This window comes from Mustela erminea, chromosome 11 (genome assembly GCF_009829155.1).
Source record: "Mustela erminea isolate mMusErm1 chromosome 11, mMusErm1.Pri, whole genome shotgun sequence".
Classification (NCBI taxonomy): domain Eukaryota; kingdom Metazoa; phylum Chordata; class Mammalia; order Carnivora; family Mustelidae; genus Mustela; species Mustela erminea.
In genome coordinates, this window is record NC_045624.1 from 20,957,082 (window position 1) to 20,975,202 (window position 18,121).

General features: G+C 36.8%; 1 protein-coding gene across 3 annotated transcripts in view; it reads right to left on the minus strand.

The window, feature by feature from the left end:
* The window catches only part of MKLN1 (muskelin 1), a 338,468-nt gene that overhangs the window by 108,247 nt on the left and 212,100 nt on the right, over nucleotides 1–18,121 (minus strand). For all 3 annotated transcript variants that reach the window (XM_032305386.1, XM_032305385.1, XM_032305384.1), the window contains 2 exons: nucleotides 5,769–5,911; nucleotides 4,055–4,143 (listed from right to left, as the gene is read on the minus strand). In XM_032305386.1, coding sequence (XP_032161277.1) covers nucleotides 4,055–4,143; nucleotides 5,769–5,911 — 232 coding nt within the window. The remainder of the gene's footprint in view (nucleotides 1–4,054; nucleotides 4,144–5,768; nucleotides 5,912–18,121) is intronic.

Below are 18,121 nucleotides of genomic sequence, written 5' to 3' on the forward strand. Positions count from 1 at the left end.
CATTTGGGGTTCCTGGGTGGCTCAGTGGGTTAAGCCTCTGCCTTTGGCTCAGGTCATGATCTCAGGGTCCTGGGTTCGAGTTCCGTATTGGGCTCTCCACTCAGCGGGGAGCCTGCTTCCCCCTCTCTCTCTGCCTGCCTCTCTGCCTACTTGTGATCTCTCTCTCTCTGTCAAATAAATAAATGAAATCCTTTTTTTTTTTTTAAGATTTCATTTATTTATTTGACAGAGAGAGAAAGAGCACAAGCAGGGGGAGTGGCAGGTAGAGGTAGAGGGAGAAGCAGGCTCCTCGCAGAGCAGGGGGAGCCCCACGTGGGACTCAATCCCAGGACACTGGGATCATGACCCGAGCTGAAGGCAGTTGCTTAACCAGCTGAGCCACCCAGGCACTCAAAAATGTTCATTAAAAACTATTTTAGCAACTGTGTTTTTAGAAAGATTCTGCCTACATACTGGATGGCCCAACAGAAATATTTCTAAAATAATATTAATTGTAATTCTTAAAGCCTTTCAAAGAACAATGTTGAGAGGGAGGTTAATTAGGAAGTCATCTCACAAGAATACCATATATTAAAGATGAATGAAAAGCACAATTAATTTTTAGCAGATTGAAGGGATATATACAGAATAAGCAGAGTGATGTACACCCACTTCAAATTTTACAAATGATTTCTGTGACATTAATAACTTCAATAATGCAAATAGACATGCTATGCATTATATGTCAAATCTAAATGTGAACTGCAGCTCCAGGCACATGTTCTTTGCTTCCTGATGAAAGAGATCTTTGTTCCCACCTCAAATAAAGATTAAAAATTCTTAATACAAATCCTAAAGCTAAGAGTTTGTATACTACGTTCAACTGCCAATTTTCCTCATTGGACAATCAGACACAGGTATGATCAGGATCAGTGCCTCTCTTTCTTTTTCATAATGACATGTGTAGAAAGTAGTAATATTTTTTTAAAAGATTTTATTTATTTATTTGACAGACAGAGATCACAAGTAGGCAGAGGCAGGCAGAGAGAGGAAATGAAGCAGGCTCCCTGCTGAGCAGAGGGCCCAACAAGGGGCTCGATCCCAGGACCGTAAGATCATGACCTGAGCTGAAGGCAGAGGCTTTAACCCACTAAGCCACCCAGGCACCCCAAAAGTGGTAATATTTTTATGGCAAATATGGGTATGAGGCTGCAGGCTCCTGATACTCTAGGATCAAAGCAGGGTCAACATCTCAACACAACAAAAATGCCTCTGTGGCATATTCAGTGTTCTTTGGCAGTATCACTTAGAAAACTCCCATCTAAATGGCTGAAACAGGTATTAGAAGATGCTAGGAATTTCAAAGTTCTGAAAGATCCTAAAAATTCAAGACTAAGCACTCCGAAAGGATACATCTATTTTACTACAGAATTAGTGAGTACACAAAACATTTAGCACAGTATCTGGTACATAGTGTGATCAATAAATATTAGCTATTATTATGAGTTATTACTACTATATTAATTTTTCTCTTCTTGGTACATTTTTTAAAATATCAACTTTCCATCTGTCTGCATAAAGGGCCACCATTACGGCACTCCTCCCAGACTTAGTACTCATTCTAGACTTCAAAATACTTCTGAGGATCCAGAATGCACGCCAAATCCAGCCAGAGCTGAAGTTTCTCCCTAAAGCCCCCACAACCATCCAGTCTGCAAAAATCAAAAAAAATCCACAGAAATCTAAGTCATTCTAGGGACGCCTGGGTGGCTCAGTTGGTTGAGCAGCTGCCTTTGGCTCAGGTCATGATCCCAGCGTCCTGGGATCGAGTCCCACATCGGGCTCCTTGCTCAGCAGGGAGCCTGCTTCTCCCTCTGCCTCTGCCTGCCATTCTGTCTGCCTGTGCTCACTCCCCCCCGCCCCCCCCCATAAATAAATAAATAAATAAATAATCTAAAAAGAAAAAAAAAGAAATCTAAGTCATTCTAACAATTCATCCCAAGAAGGTAAACATATATCTGCTAAATCACCAATAAGAGAGAGATACACATCACTCAAGTACTTTTTCAGAATGATTGTTTTTTTAAGAAAACATGGTGATAAACTAAAAATACTAACCTAACATAAAGGCTTTGAGTTTCACATTTTCACATTATATTATTTTCAAAGAAAATGTATCAAAAAAATGTTAAGAAGACTAGAAAGCAAGCACACAGCAGACCACTATTAGTATCTTTTAACAGAGAAGAAATATGAAGTTATCTAAATATTAATATCCTAGATATAAAATGAGTTAGTAAGTGTCTACAATTATTTGAAAAGCTCCAATTAACATTTTGCCTGAAAACCATAAAACTAACCCAGGGTTAAGTAAAAGACATCATTATGCTCTGTAATTGAAGGCTGACAGAAAGGCTGGAAAGAGGTCCAATTTCTTATCTTTAGGCAGCTGAATGTCTAACTTTTCCAGAAGAGATAATTTTATAATTTTATAATTTTTTAAGGGAAGAAACCACACAACTTCCCTAAACAGACATCTACTCACACTTATAATGAATAATACTAGAAGACTGAGAACTACAGAAGCAGTAGCAGTAGGTAGTTTCCTTCAAAGTAAACCAATGACTGTAGGTACTGCGCAAAAAAGCAAAAAAGCACAATAAAATAAATAGAATAAAAGATTCTGAACATAAAAAGAGAAAGAGAATTTTCACTTTGTGTGATGAAGCAAAACTGGTTGAATAAGTACTTTAAAATTTAATAGAACCTAAATTTATTACAGAAAAATATAAGACATCTCACTGCTTCTAGATCTGAAATATGCAAATGCACAACTACTAAAGCTATGCTAGGGTCTGTAGGAACTGGGTGGTCTGCATACTGAGGAAAGAAGTACTCAGTACAAAAAAAAAGCAACCAAGAGTTAAGCTTAGTAAAAAAATTTGCTTGTTCATAAATTCTCACAGGAAAACAGCAAACAGGTTTTTATTTACAATTATTTATTGTAACAATAGAAACCATAGTCTAAAAAAAGTAACACAATGGATAGCCCAACTATTATCAAAGTAGTTTTTCTTTTATAGTAGTCCTTAGTAAGACCTTAGATATTCTTTTTACCCAACAGAACTATTTGAGTCAATGAAATGAACAGGCCACCTCTTGATACGTTGGCAAAAAATGAGTACGAAGTACACTGCTTGTTCCAAAAGAGGACTTTTTCTCCCAAATCAAAACATGGTATTCTGGCTTTTATTAATATTCTTTGAAGGATCTGATTCACTTTAATTTTAACATAATACTTTCAGCTATGCAACATAGATGCAGACTGCAAATTGAGTCAAGTCTTCAACTTTTCTACCTTAAAGAAAAAATCCTGAAGAAAAGCAAAATAACTCTAAAAATACTAATGCTGAGGAGGCATTACAATACTGTCTTAAGCTAAAACACTTGCTAAATAAATACATGCCTTAGGTAGTATTTTTCAAATCTTCCATTGTACCATATTAGTGGGCCACAAAATTAGTTTAATGGGTTTGCCCAACATTTCACTAAAAAAAAAAAAAAAAAAGAAAGAAAAGAAAAAGAAAAAGAAAAAACAGAATTGGGGGGAGGGTTAAAAAAAGAAAAACAGAAAATAACATAATATACTTCCTTAAGGAATTCATCAGTATTTAGTTTAGAATATTAAGCTCTATAATAACTTGTTAAACTTTCCATAAAACAATCAAAGCTGAACTAAGTCACTTATCTTATTAAACCTTCTAAGATAACCTTCAAACGAAAAAATATCTGGAAAAGGTTCCACTTGAAGTAACTGTCACTTACAGATTTATAAAGCAGGGAACAGAAAACTGCTGCTGCAAAGGGCCAAACAGTAAACATTTTGTCTCTTGCAACTCGTTTGTAGAGCAAATGCAAGACAGACATTACAACCAGTGAATAACGAGTGTGGCAGTGTTCCCATAAAATCCTATTATAAAAAACAGGAGTTCCAAAGGATTCAGACCACAGGCTGTAATTTGCTGACTGATGGTATAAAGAATTTATTTCTATTTCAGAATGCTAAAAACCTTACCTATTTTAATGAATCGACAAGGGAACATCTGTTCATCAATTTTATGCTTCAAGGTGAATGTTTCTTTGTTATAATCATTCTTTAAGCCACTGTGGGGAAAAAAAAATAGGCTATCAAATTTGACTTCATAATTTAGTAAACACACTAAAACATAAATCATACTCAGATCTTAAGGTTAAACAAAATACATGATCAAGAAAATGTAAAGGAGTCATCGAAAGGATGCCTGGGAGGCTCAGTTGGTTAAGCATCTGACTTCAGCTCAGGTCATGATCCCAAGGTCCTGGGACTGAGTCCTGCATCCGGCTCCTTGCTCAGCGGGCAGCCTGCTTCTCCCTCTGCCTGCCATTCCCCCTGCTTGTGCTCTCTCTGACAAATAAATAATCTTAAAAAAAAGGGGGGGGGTAGTGAAACATCAGAATAATGAGAATATAGGTCAAAACTTGCACATTCACATCAACTGCATTATAACTGTGTTCTAACTATATGAGGGCTAATGAAAAATGTTCAGCGTTAATTACAGGATGTGGCCACAGTGCATGGAAATGTGCAATAGAAACTAGTGTCTTTAGTGTATAACTGAATATAACATCAAATATATAAGCAGTAAGAAAAAAATTAAAAAATAATTCACGTTCAATTCTGACAACTTAGAGCCAAGTATTAGAGCCTGTGAAACAATTAAGTTTTTAAAAATTCCAATTAAGACGTTAATAATGTTCTTTTACTCCATTAGTTTAATAGCACCCACTTCATTCTAAATAAAAATAAACCCTTACCACCTCTCTACGTAAACAGCTAGGATTGAAACACAAGTCTTTACAGGAATATCAGTTACCTTCAGATTGCCTTATGTCCTAACATACTTTCATGACTTAAATGCAGTATCGATGTAATATTTACTTTTATCAAACACTATGCTAATGGCACATATTATATCGTAAAGATATTCTAAAACACTGTGGCTTTACTTGTCCATGTTACTGACTGTCTGATTTTTCATTATCTAGGGAGCAAATTAACACTTTCATTCCTCATGGTCTAAGTCTTTAAAACTCAAATTTACTAAGCTCCTTCCAAGTGGCAGGTACTGTGGTAGATAGAGTCACATACTTTTTCTCTTTTTAGTCTCCAATTTATACTATATTCTCAAAATATTGTTTCTGGATTAGGGCAATCGATCTTAATATTTTGGACAGAGTCTATACATATGTTTTTTAAGATTTTATTTATTTAATTGTCAGAGAGAGAGAGCAAAAACCAGGGAAGTGGCAGGCAGAGGGAGAAGAGGCCTCCGATGCGGAACTTAATACCAGGACCTTGGGATCATGACCTGAGCAGAAGGCAGATGCTTAACTGACTGAGCCACCCAGGCCTCCCTAGAGTCTATATTTTTATAGTAAAGATTTTTATTAAAGCTGAAAATATTTCTGAGGTCATTTACAGTTCAAAAATAAGACTGAGAAATTAGTAGGGAAAAAAACACCCAAGTTTTATTTTCTTCTTTAGTAACAATATTAAATTGTGGCTGATGGTTAAAAAAAGGTTAACTCAAGCCACAATATTAAAATAAGGCACTAGAAATACCACAGTAGAAATATTCGTTTCTCCCTTGAAAGAAAGATCAAACCATGCAGATTTAGTCATGAAGAGATAAAATAAGACTGTAGCTTGTTTAGAAGACAACTTTCTCTTCCCCATAATCATAACTCACCTGGACAATAGCTCTGTCATATTTTCTTCATTCATTCCACCAAAGACTTTAAATTTCTTCAAATTGCAGACATGAGTTTTCTCATATTTTCCAAATGTGATGTTCTGGACTATAGCAGGCCTTTCAAGTTTCAGAATCAGGTACTAAAAAAAGAAACAACCAAATTATATCCTCCTTTGTTTAGAACAAACAACTTTAAAAGTTAAAACTTAGAAGAGTTAGCTGAAGAATGCGTAAGATCCATCCTATCCATCCTACACTGGAAGACTATGTTTTTAATGCTAAAGAACAGTATGACACAGCCCTTCGTAGGCTGCCATACCACCACCACTTTTCCCCAGCAAACTACATCATCCTGAACTTCAGATGAAGGGGGAGAAAAGGACTAATCAGATAACTTCTAATGAAGGTATGCCATTCAATAAAAGATATAAACAGATTATGAATTACCAAATAAAACAAGATTAGATTATAAAAGCAGCAATCACATATTCTCATCAACTATACTTTTTTTTTTTTAAAGATTTTATTTATTTATTTGAGAGAGAGCAAGAGAGAGAGACAGAGTGAGAGCACATGAGAGGGGACGTCAGAGGGAGAAGCAGACTTCCCATGGAGCTGGGAGCCCAATGTGGGACTCGATCCCAGGACTCCAGGATCATGACCTGTGCCGAAGGCAGTCACTCAACCAACTGAGCCACCCAGGGACCCGCAACTACACTCTTGATAGCAAATTCAGTGTTCAAAATTAGTGATAAAATTTTAAACTTAAAAACAAACTTAGAGATTTACTAACCAACCCTGTCAAGTTTAAAATAAAAAAAACCTGAGGGTGCCTGGGTGGCTCAATCGTTAAGTGTCTGCCTTGCCTTGGCTGGGGTCATGATCCTTGGGTCCTATAATCCACTATGTGTCAGGCTCTCTGCTCAGAAGCCTGCTTTCCCTCTCCCACTTCCCTTGCTTGTGTTCCTGCTCCCTGTCTTTCTGTCAAATAAACAAAAAAGATCTTAAAACAAAACAAAACAAAACAAAACAGAACCATACAATACGTATGTCTAATGTAGCTCAAGATTTCCTGTTACACACTGGATAAAATGATTGTTAATTTAGGGCACACATTTTACATTATGTAGACTGTTTCAATTATAAAAATAAAAAAGGAAATTTCTACTGGTTGAGTATATGGAGAAAAAGCTATTCAGAAAAATGATTCAGAAGTTTTGTTGCAGTGGCTTCATGCTAATAATGGGGAATACAGATGAAAAAGGTAGGATAAAAATAAAATTGGTAGTTGGTCCTACCTCATAACATGCAAAGAAAATTAACTGAAGGTGGACCAAAACTGATCCAAAATCGATCCTTTAGGACCAAAGACCCACATGTAAGAGCTAAAACTCTAAAACTCTTAGATGAAAATAGGGGTAAATACGAGACTCTGGATTTGGCAGTGATTTCCTAGATATGACTCCAAAAACTAAAATAAGTTACACCTCGGAAAAATTAAAAATTTTGTGCATCAAAGGTTACTATCAAGAAAGTGAAAATATTACCCGCTGAATGGGAGAAAATATTTGCAAATAATAAACTTAACAAGGGGTTAGTATCCAGAAAATACAAAAAATTCTTACAACTCAACAACAAAAAAAGACAAGCTAATTTAAAACCAGCAAAGGACCTCAATAGTCCCCTCCCCAAGAAAGATAAACAAATGGTTAACAGGCACATGAAAAGATGTATCTCTTATCATCAGGGAAATCAAATAAAAATCACAATAAAATATAACTTCACACCCACACTAGGACAGCTATAATGAAAAAAAAACAAAATATCAAGTGTTGACAAGGATATAGAGAAACTGGAACCCCCTCAGATATTGCTGATGTTTGGCAGTTCCTCAAGGAGTTAAAGATAAAGTTCTACTCCTACATATATACTCACAAGAAGTAAAAAAAAAAAAAGAAAAAAAAAGGTGGTCAATAAACACTTGTAAACAAATGTTCAGAGCAGGGCTACTCACAACAGCCAAAAGGCAAAAACAACCCAAAAGTCCATCAACTAATAAATGGAAGAACAAAATGAAGTAATTCTATAAAATGGAATACTATTCAGCCATAAAAAGGAATGGAGCCCTGATACATGATATGACATGGACAAACCCAAAAATATGCTTGGTGAAAGAAATCAGACTAAAAGATCCTGTATTGTATGATTCCACTTATACAGAACATCCAGAACAGGTAAATCCATAGAGGTCGAAAGCAGATTAGTAATTGCCAAAAGCTGTGTTAAGGGGAAATGGAGAGACTACTTCATGGGTACCACAGGTTCTTATGGAGTGACTAAAGACATTTTGGAACTAGGTAAGATAGTTGCACAACACCGTGAATGTATCAAATGCCACTGGCGTGCACATTTTAAATGGTTAATTTTATGTTATGTGACTTTTACCTCAATAAGAGGATGAAGCTGATGTTGACATGAAAGATTATGAAGATGATGATGATGAAATCAGACTTAATATTTTGTGAGCACTAACTCCCTTGTCTGGCACATTGCCTGGATTTTTATATTCATTCTCTCATTTTATTAGAAGTCAGAAATAGGAGTAGTATATTAATAATAATTATCCTCTTTATCCTGACTATACAGATGACAGAATTTTGACTTAGAAAGGCTAATTAATTTGACCACCGTTACAATGCGAATCAATGGCCTACGTGACATTAAAAATCAGTCTAACTGTCTGCTATTGTTGGTTAGCTGACCCAACCACCATTTCCAACCGAGTCCTTCCTAGCCACCTTCCATCCAAAGGACAAAATGCTGAGATGTAAGCAGAGGTAAGCTCTGCTTTCCGAAAAAAAATGCTACCTCTTTGCTATTTGAACAGTAGCAACTGCCACAACCACTGTGTAACCATGAAGAAAAAAATTAAGGGAAGCTCAGAGATAGCCAATGAAAAGCCACTCGGCTTTCAGCAGAAGTTGCCTAACTAGTTTTCTTGGGGAGGAAGAAGGAAGCAGGATAGACCCAATTTGTTTAACCCACTGTCATAGGACCTTCTGTTATTTGAAGTTAAAAGCATCTCTATTGACTCACTGACGCCAGACCAAGGCTTTAATCACTACACCACAGCAACTGTTCAGGCTTATATACATCTTAAGCAGTGATTAAAATTTCTTTATTATCAAAACTTCCATAGAAAAACTAAGATTGCTATTCTTTACATCATTGATCCTTTTTATCCATATCAAAGTAATAGGTATGGTAATATGATTTTTGAGGAATTCAGAGTTTCTTAGGAATACAACTGTATGTTAGAGAACAGACTATACAAGTAAGCAAGGGAGTACTGACAGCTCTGTCTTCCTCATTAACCCACACTCCTTCCTTTTTCCTCCTTTTTCCTCCTTTCTCCAGTTATCCTTTGAAGTCTCAGTTTAGAAGTCAGCCTCACCTGACAACTGGTTAGGTACAGTGTTGTAACTAATAAAAATGGATTTTTATACAATCTGTTGTGCACCATCCATCACTCTATATACAATACCCTAAATCCAACAGGAAGTATTTTTTGTATATATATAATTTTATAACCAAATAGACGTTTTGTTATTAAAAAGTTATATAGGAAGGCACCTGGGTGGCTCTGTCAGTTCAGCATCTAACTCTTACTTTAACTCAGGTCATGATCTCAGGGGTTGGGAGATCGAACCCTGTGGTGGGCTCCTCACTGAGTGTGGAGTCTGCTTAAGATTCTCTCTCTCCCTCTGCCTCTCCCCTCCCTGTTCATGTGCATTCTCTCTGTTTAAAAAAAAAAAAAAAATTATACAAATAAAATGTAAACTCTCTAGTGTGAAACAAAACACAATGGTCTGATACAAACACACCTCAGGGAAAAATTTTAATGTTCAGGACACCTGGCTGGCTCAACTGGTAAGCAGGTGACTCTTAATCTCAGGGTCATGAGTTGTAAGTCCCAAACCGGGTATGGAGCCTACTTTAAAAAAAAAAAAAAATTGAAACAACCTAAAGGTTCTGGTAAACCAGTCTGGTATACTCGTGCAATAAAAAATTTAAAAATTTTTAATGTTTAATCACATTTTAACTTTATTCATAAATTTTATCATTTCCATTTTTCCAACTCTTGAGCATAAATGCTGGGTACTGCTATTATTAAAGAGTATTGTCCCATAATTAAATAGGTTTTCTTTATTTTTTAATTTAGAGAAATAACTTCTGTAGGTACAGCAATAAAAGCTTAAAAAATAGTAATAATAAAGTTCATTAGAACCAACATTCTAGAAAACCCATTTTAGAACCTATCATAGGGGGTCAAGGGCAGGCTGCCCTGGGACAGGTCACTTTGGCATAAGATTACTCTAAGTTAAAAGTAATCAAAACCCAGCAGACGCAGGCAAAACTCAGCCTCCCCCTCAACTGCTAAGCTGGTAATAAGAGCCTGAACCAGGAAAAGAGCTATTAACAGAGGCTCCCCTTTACCTAAGGAACTTAATTGCAGAACTCTGAAACCTTGTTTTTCGAAACATCTCCTTTCAGCTTCTTGCTATTGAACTTTCTCCCCTTCGTATCCTTAGAACCTACCTTTTATCTTAGCTCATGTAACCTTCCTGTTGCCTCACTGTCTTTGGAATTTCATGTCTGCATGGACTCCCCATAGGTACACTGATTAAATTTGATTCTTCTCCTGTTAATCTGTCTCACGGCAATTTGATCCTAAGTCCAGCTAGAAGGAACACCGTGCAGAGGAAGGTCTTCCTCCATGACACTATATATCAACCTTTGAATTTTAAATATATAAGTATCAATATATTAATTTTAAAATAAAACATAATGCATCACAATTCTTTTCAAAAACGGGAGGCACACACAGGAAATCAAAGAACTATCTCAATGGTTTGTAATTCAGCCACAGAATTAAGCAAACAATAAAAAACTTTACTATTCAAAACTTGTTCCCAATTTCAGTCTTGAGGTATTTTTTCAATGTGAGAAAGGTGATTTTTAAAATCCTTTTTAATCATATAAATAATTACAACTTACAAGGAATAGGGTGATATAAAGGAAGAAAATGGGATAGGGGAGCTAGTGGTAGTAGGACTTACTTTACAGCTTTAGATAGGTTTAGCAATGAAAGTGCTTCATGGATGCTTAAAGGATGAAACAAAGGGTGTTGTAAGTTTCCTCAAACTGCCATAACAAATTACCACAAACGGTGGATTAAAAAACAACAGAAACTTATTCTCTCACAGTTCTGGAACCCAGAAGCCTGAAATCAAGGTGCTGGCAGGACCATTTCCCTCTGAAAGCTCTAGGAGAGGATCCTTCTTTTCCTCTTCCAGTATCTAGGGGCTCCTGGTGTTCTTGGCTTGTGGCTATCTGCCTCCATGTTCACATGGCCTTCTTCCTGGCATCTTTCTGTGTTGAACAAAGATGCTCCTCATTGGATTTAGGGCCTTAGCTGATCCAGGATGATCTCACCTTGAGATCTTTAATTACATCTGCTAAGACCTTAAGATCATATTTTGGGATTCCATATATCTTTCCAAGGGGATCACTACTCAACCTACTACACAGAACCAGCAAGGTCAAATGGTATGTGTTGGGACTGAAGAAGTAGGCAGTCACCAGGGCATTCTATGCCATTATAAGGAGTTTGAATTATAAACACAGTGGGATCTATTAAATATAATGGGAAGCCAAGATCTCATTAATGTTATACACACACACACACACACAGAGTGCTTTGTGGAGAATAAATCAGAGGAGCTGACAGACCAGTTAGATGTTGTTACAATAATTCAAGCAAGAGATGAGATGAAGATTTGGCCTAGAAAGGTATGGAGATGAAGAGGATTAGACAGCTGAGATGTATTTTGGAGCCAGAATAAATGGAATTTAATGATAGTTGGGTGTAGGAAGGGGAGGCAGGTATCAAGGATGATTTAGCTTCTAATTTGAGTAATTGGGAATATCATTTACTCTCATCGAAAGGACTGGCAAAGAAACAGGTAAGATGGAAATAAGAACTACAGAAGTCCAGATCCATATCTATGTATGTCTTGGGCTGTGTCTGAAAACAACAGTGACTTACGAGGTTTTAAGATTCTGTGAGTTCAATGGACAGTTCTTCCAATGGTAGCACCAGGCCTCAGTCATGTGGCAGGCAGACTGGCTGCAGAAGTGGACTTGTATGAGGTGGAACTGAGGAAGCTGAACCCTGTTGGGATAATTGAGCCTCTCCACACAGGACTGTATTCTCAAGGAGGTCAGGTGGGCTTTCTTCAGGGCATTGTGCTCTCGGTGTTCTAAGAGACAGCAGAGCGATAAGGCCTCTTGAGGCCTTGCTCAGAAACTGCAATAACATTTTCATAGAATTTCCTGGTAGTCAAAGCCAAGTCACAAGGCCAGTCAGGATTTATAGGTGAGGGGAACAGACAGCCCATCTTGCTGGAAAAGAGCTGTAATATCTGACAATATTATGAAATCTGTACTCTACTCCAGGTGGAGTAGAGAAACACAAAAGGGTTTTAAGGTGTGGAGCAACAACAACAAAATCAATTCCCGTTCAGGATTAGAAACCCTCAGAAAACTATATATAAAAGGCAACTTTCTCAATGGACAGAGGACATCTATAAAATATCCATGGGCAGCATCATACTTAATAAAGATTCCCCCCAATAACAGGAGAGAAAGAAAGTAGGAGCTGTGGGGAGGTGGTATTATAGAAGATGAGAAAATATTTGCAAATCAGGGGCGCCTGGGTGGCTCAGTGGGCTAAAGCCTCTGCCTTCAGCTCAGGTCATGGTCTCAGGGTCCTGGGATCGAGCCCCGCATCAGGCTCTCTGCTCAGTGGGGAGCCTGCTTCCTCCTCTCTCTCTCTCTCTTTCTCTCTCTCTCTGCCTGCCTCTCTGACTACTTGTAATCTCTATCAAATAAATAAATAAAATCTTCAAAAAAAATTTGCAAATCAAATATCTGATAAAGAGCTTATACATAAAACTTTAAAAAAACTCAAGATTCAATAATAAGAAAACAACCAAATTTTAAAATGCACAAACCTTTGAATATCCACTTCACCAAAGAACATTTAAGCAAGGCAAAACAGGCATACAAGAAGATAGTCAACATCACTAATCATTTTTAAGATGCAAATTAGAGCCATAAATACTTGTATATTACTTTTACCGCATTTTTATTTGTAACAAAAACTAGAAACAATCTAATGTCCATCAACAGGTAATAGGAGAAACAAACTGATGTGTAATTAAAAGAGAATTCAGCTAAGGAACAAAAATGGATGAATTACTGACACAAACAATACAGATGAATTTCAAGATATCTTTGAGTAAAATCAGACAAAAGAAATACATACTATGTTTCTCCATTTAAATAAAATCCTAGAAAATGTAAATCAATTAATAATGAAAGAATACAGATTGGTGGTTGCCTAGAGATGGAGACGGAGGTAGGCGAGATAAATTAAAAGGAGATATAAGAAACTTCTGGGGTAGTAGATATGTCTAATATTTTAAGTGTGGTGATATTTTTTAGGGTATATGGATTAAAAGTTTTCAAATTGTACCCCAAAAATGTGAGGTTTATTGTATATTAATTATACCTTAATAGCTATTTTTAAAAATTATAAAAGTTAGTATTAAGAAAATGAATAAGGGGTGCCTGGGTGGCTCAGTCGGTCAAATGTCCAACTCTACGTTAAGATTCAAGTCATGGGGCGCCTGGGTGGCTCAGTGGGTTAAGCCGCTGCCTTCGGCTCGGGTCATGATCTCGGGGTCCTGGGATCGAGTCCCGCATTGGGCTCTCTGCTCAGCAGGGAGCCTGCTTCCCTCTCTCTCTCTCTCTGCCTGCCTCTCCATCTACTTGTGATTTCTCTCTGTCAAAAAAAAAAATAAAAAAGAGACTCAAGTCATGATCTCCTGTGTCCTGAAAATCAAGCACCAGTTGTTGGGCTCCCTGCTCAGCAGGAGTCTGCTTGGATATTATTCTCCCTCCCTCTGCCCCTCCCCTCACTTGGCACTTCTGTGCACATGCGTTCGTTCTCTCTCTCTCTCAAATACATAAATAAATAAATCCTTTAAAAAATGAACAATCAAGCCACAGACTTAGAGAAAATATGTGCAATACATAACTAAGAATTTATATCCAGAAAAAATGTGAGAAATTCCTACAACTCAGTGATAAGAAAATCAAACAGAAACGATTCACAAAAAGATAAATGAGAAACAAATAAGCAAATGGAAAAAGTTCTTAAATCATTAGTCATCAAAGAATTATAAATTAAAACCACTTCACACTAATAATAATCACTAAAATTAAAATGTTTGTCAATGCCAAATGTTGGTGAGGCTGTGAAGCAACTGGGAGTCTGATGATTTCATAGAAAGTAATATACCCCTACCTTACAATGCAACAGTTCTATCTCTAGATATAAACCCAAAAGAATAAAAAAAATACTTATTAGTTGTACAGTCTTCAAAAAGAATGCATATAAAGTCTTTATTTATAATCACCAAAAACTGAAACAACGCAAATGTTCATAAATAGGATGGGTAAACAAATTATGGTGCCTGGGTGGCTTAGTCAGTGGAGCATCTGACTTTCGGTTTCAACTTAGGTCATGATTTCATGGTTCATTAGATACAGCCCAACACTGGGCTCCGTGTTCAGCAGGAGTCTGCTTGGATATTCTCTCTCCCTCCGTCCCCTTCCCCACTCTCGCTCTCTCTCTAATAAATAAATAAATCTTAAAACAAAACAAAACAAAAAAGCCCCAGAGTATGGTATATCCATAGAAGAGAATGGTATTCTGTAATGAAAAGAATATAATATTGACACACGCCAACAACATGGATAAACATGAAAAATACTCTGCACATAAAAAGCCATGTATAAATATACTCTATGACTCAGTTTATATTAAATTTTAGAATTGGTAAAAACTAATCTATGCCAGAAGAATCCAGACGGTGCTTTTCGATGGAGGGTGGGAGAGACAGGGATTCACTGTTAAGAGACAGAAAGGATCTTTCTGAGGGGACAGAAACATTTTATATCTTGATGGAGGTATGAATTATATTTATGTGTGCATTTTTCAAAATGAATACTGTATGCTTAAGGACCAAGTAAATTATATTTACATTTAATAACACATTGATTAAAAATGTATTACGCCTGGGCGCCTGGGTGGCTCAGTGGGTTAAGCTGCTGCCTTCAGCTCAGGTCATGATCTCGGGGTCCTGGGATCGAGTCCCGCATCGGGCTCTCTGCTCAGCAGGGAGCCTGCTTCCCTCTCTCTCTCTCTCTCTGCCTGCCTCTCCATCTACTTGTGATTTCTCTCTGTCAAATAAATAAAATCTTTTAAAAAAAATGTATTATGCCCTATAAACAATGCTCCTTTTACAAATTTGGACAAAATACCATTAAGAAACTTGATAAATTTACTGGTATCCTAGAAATTATACTGAAATGCATATATTTTCTTGTATTTCCTTGTATATGCCAGGTATTAATCAAAAAGTTTCAAAAAGATTTCCTGATAGTATCCTTGTTAGGATTCAACAGAGAAAGAAAAACCTAAATATACTACAAAAATGAAAGCATACACCTACCCACCCACCACACACACCCCAACTGTATTAAATAATCACTAAAGTTTCTCTGATTTATTTAGATTATAGAAAAAAAAGAATACTTGTTGCTTGTTAAATATTTTAACTGCCTTCTCTGGCCCCAGAAAGCAAAGGCTATTACCTAAAATCATACTTTTACTCAAACTACCACAGAAGAAGCTTATAATTTTAGAAGAATTATAATCTGATCTTTCTTAAAGGAATTATCAAGACATATGTTGCTAAACATACATTTTAACCAATGCCAGGATATTTGCCAGTGACACTGAAAAACAGGTTTCCCATGGCAGGGTCAGTAACTCTGATAAAACATTCTGATGAGGGGGCGCCTGGGTGGCTCAGTGGGTTAAGCCCCTGCCTTCGGCTCAGGTCATGATCTCAGGGGTCCTGGGATTGAGTCCCGCATCAGGCTCCCTGCTCGGCAAGGAGCCTACTTCTCTCTCTTTCTCTCTCTCTCTTTGCCTGCCTCTCTGCCTACTTGTGATCTCTCTCTCTCTCTCTCTCTCTGTCAAATAAATAAATAAATAAATAAAATTAAAACAACAACAACAAAACATTCTGATGAGGGAGTGAGGGAGAAGGGTGCAATTACTATCTTAAAGTATTTAGGGGGTTTTCATTCATGCTATAATTACTTCCTACCAGCACAGATGATTCCAAATTAAAAGCAGTGTTTTCTCATTCGGTCTCAAAATATGTGTGCCCTATCACAATGAAAATGGCTTTAATTTAAACTTAAAAACAGATTTTAAAAGTGTAAGTATGAAATTTAAAAGAAATTAAAAATCCACTATCCTGATATAACCACCACCACCATTTTGGTACTAATTCAGTTTAAGACTCTATGCACAAACTCACACAGACACATTCTTTACATAAGTGGAATATCATATATGCTATTTTTAATGAGCATAACTATTTAAGTAATTGATTTTGTTTTCTCTTTTTCTTTCCTCATCTCTTACTCTCACCAATGCTAACAATCAGATATGTGTCCTTTCCTATCTTTATCTGGGCTCACTGCATCAAATACAATTATACATATATAACCACATGTATACCTACCTACCTACATACATACATACTGGTGAGAGAGAGTTGTTATTCAGGTAACAACAGTAGGATCTTATTGTAGATGTTTCTCTGTATTATGCTTTTCCCACTTTACGGTAGAAATCCCTCCAAGTTAACTAGTAGATCATTTTATTTAAATGCTTAACAATATCCCACAAAAAATGCATTCTAGCCTTCCCCTACAGATAGGTATTCTTTTTCTCCCCAGAACTACATTATGCAAGAATTGCTGTATTAAATAATTATGTACATTTAACATACTTATCCTCTTATTTCTAAGAGGCAGAGTCCTGGGAAGGACTGAGTAGGACAAAGGTACTCTCAATATCAATGGCCCTTGCCAGGTATTAATCAAAAAGATTGTAATAATTCTAATTTTTAATTTCAGATTTCAGAATGTATAGGTACCCTTCTTCCCAAATCCCTGCAGCAATGAGTGTTATTGTTTGTTGAAGTATCTCTAGAAGTTAGACATTTTAAACAATCTCTTGGCTGAAAAAGAAAAAAAATAAAACCTTGATATGGTGGTTTTTTAAAAGATTTTATTTATTTGACACAGAGAGATCACAAGTAGGTAGAGAGGCAAGCAGAGAGAGAGAGAGAGAGAGAGAGGAGGAAGCGGGCTCCCTGCCGAGCAGAGAGCCCGATGTGGGACTCGATCCCAGGACCCTGAGATCATGACCTAAGCTGAAGGCAAAGGCCTAACCCACTGAGCCACCCAGGTACCCCAAACCTTGGTATGATTTTTTTAAAAAGGAAATATATGAAGATACAGAATACCTGAGTGCACAGAGGCAAACTCTGGTGGGAAGTACATGCTCACAGAAAGAAGGGGAGCCAAAACTCTGTGAAGCAGGTCCTCGCTCCAAAGCTTTTAGTATGGCGCTAAGTGCACTAGCAGAGTAGACACACCAGAAGCAGCAGGAAAGTAAAAGTTGGGAAACCATGGAAGTGGAAGACAGTTGGTATATTAAAATACTCCAGAGAAACAGAACAGAAATAGGATATATAGAAAGATATATAAGAGATTTATTGTGGAAATTGGCTCACATAATTATGGAGGCTGAGAAACCCCACCATATGCAATCTACAAGCTGGAGAACCAGGAAAGTGAATGCCTCCCAGGCAAGCCTTGAGATAACTGCAGTCTGGCCAACACCTTGACTGCGACCTCAAGGACACCCTGAGCTAGAACCACCCGGCTAAGCCACTGTCAGATCCCTGACCCTCAGTAACAGAATGAAATAATAAATGTTTGTTTTTTACTGCTAAGTTTGGGGTAATTTATTACACATCAACAGATAATACAGCATCCAAGGCCAAAATAAATATTAACAGTTCCATTTATTAAGTAGTTAGGTCTAAAAAACTTAGTAAGTATTTATGTACTGACAACTTAGTAGCCATTTGAAAAAAACAATAGACATAAATTAAAAGAAAAATACTTGTATTTCATTCCTAGATAAATATAATTACTTACTAATGTGATATGTGTGCCTGCCTGCTAGGACACTGCATAACAATTCAAACATCTAAATTAGACTCAAATCTAATTCCTAACCACACTGATTTTCTACATTAATACTTCTTTTTCTTCTTTTTTTTTTTTAA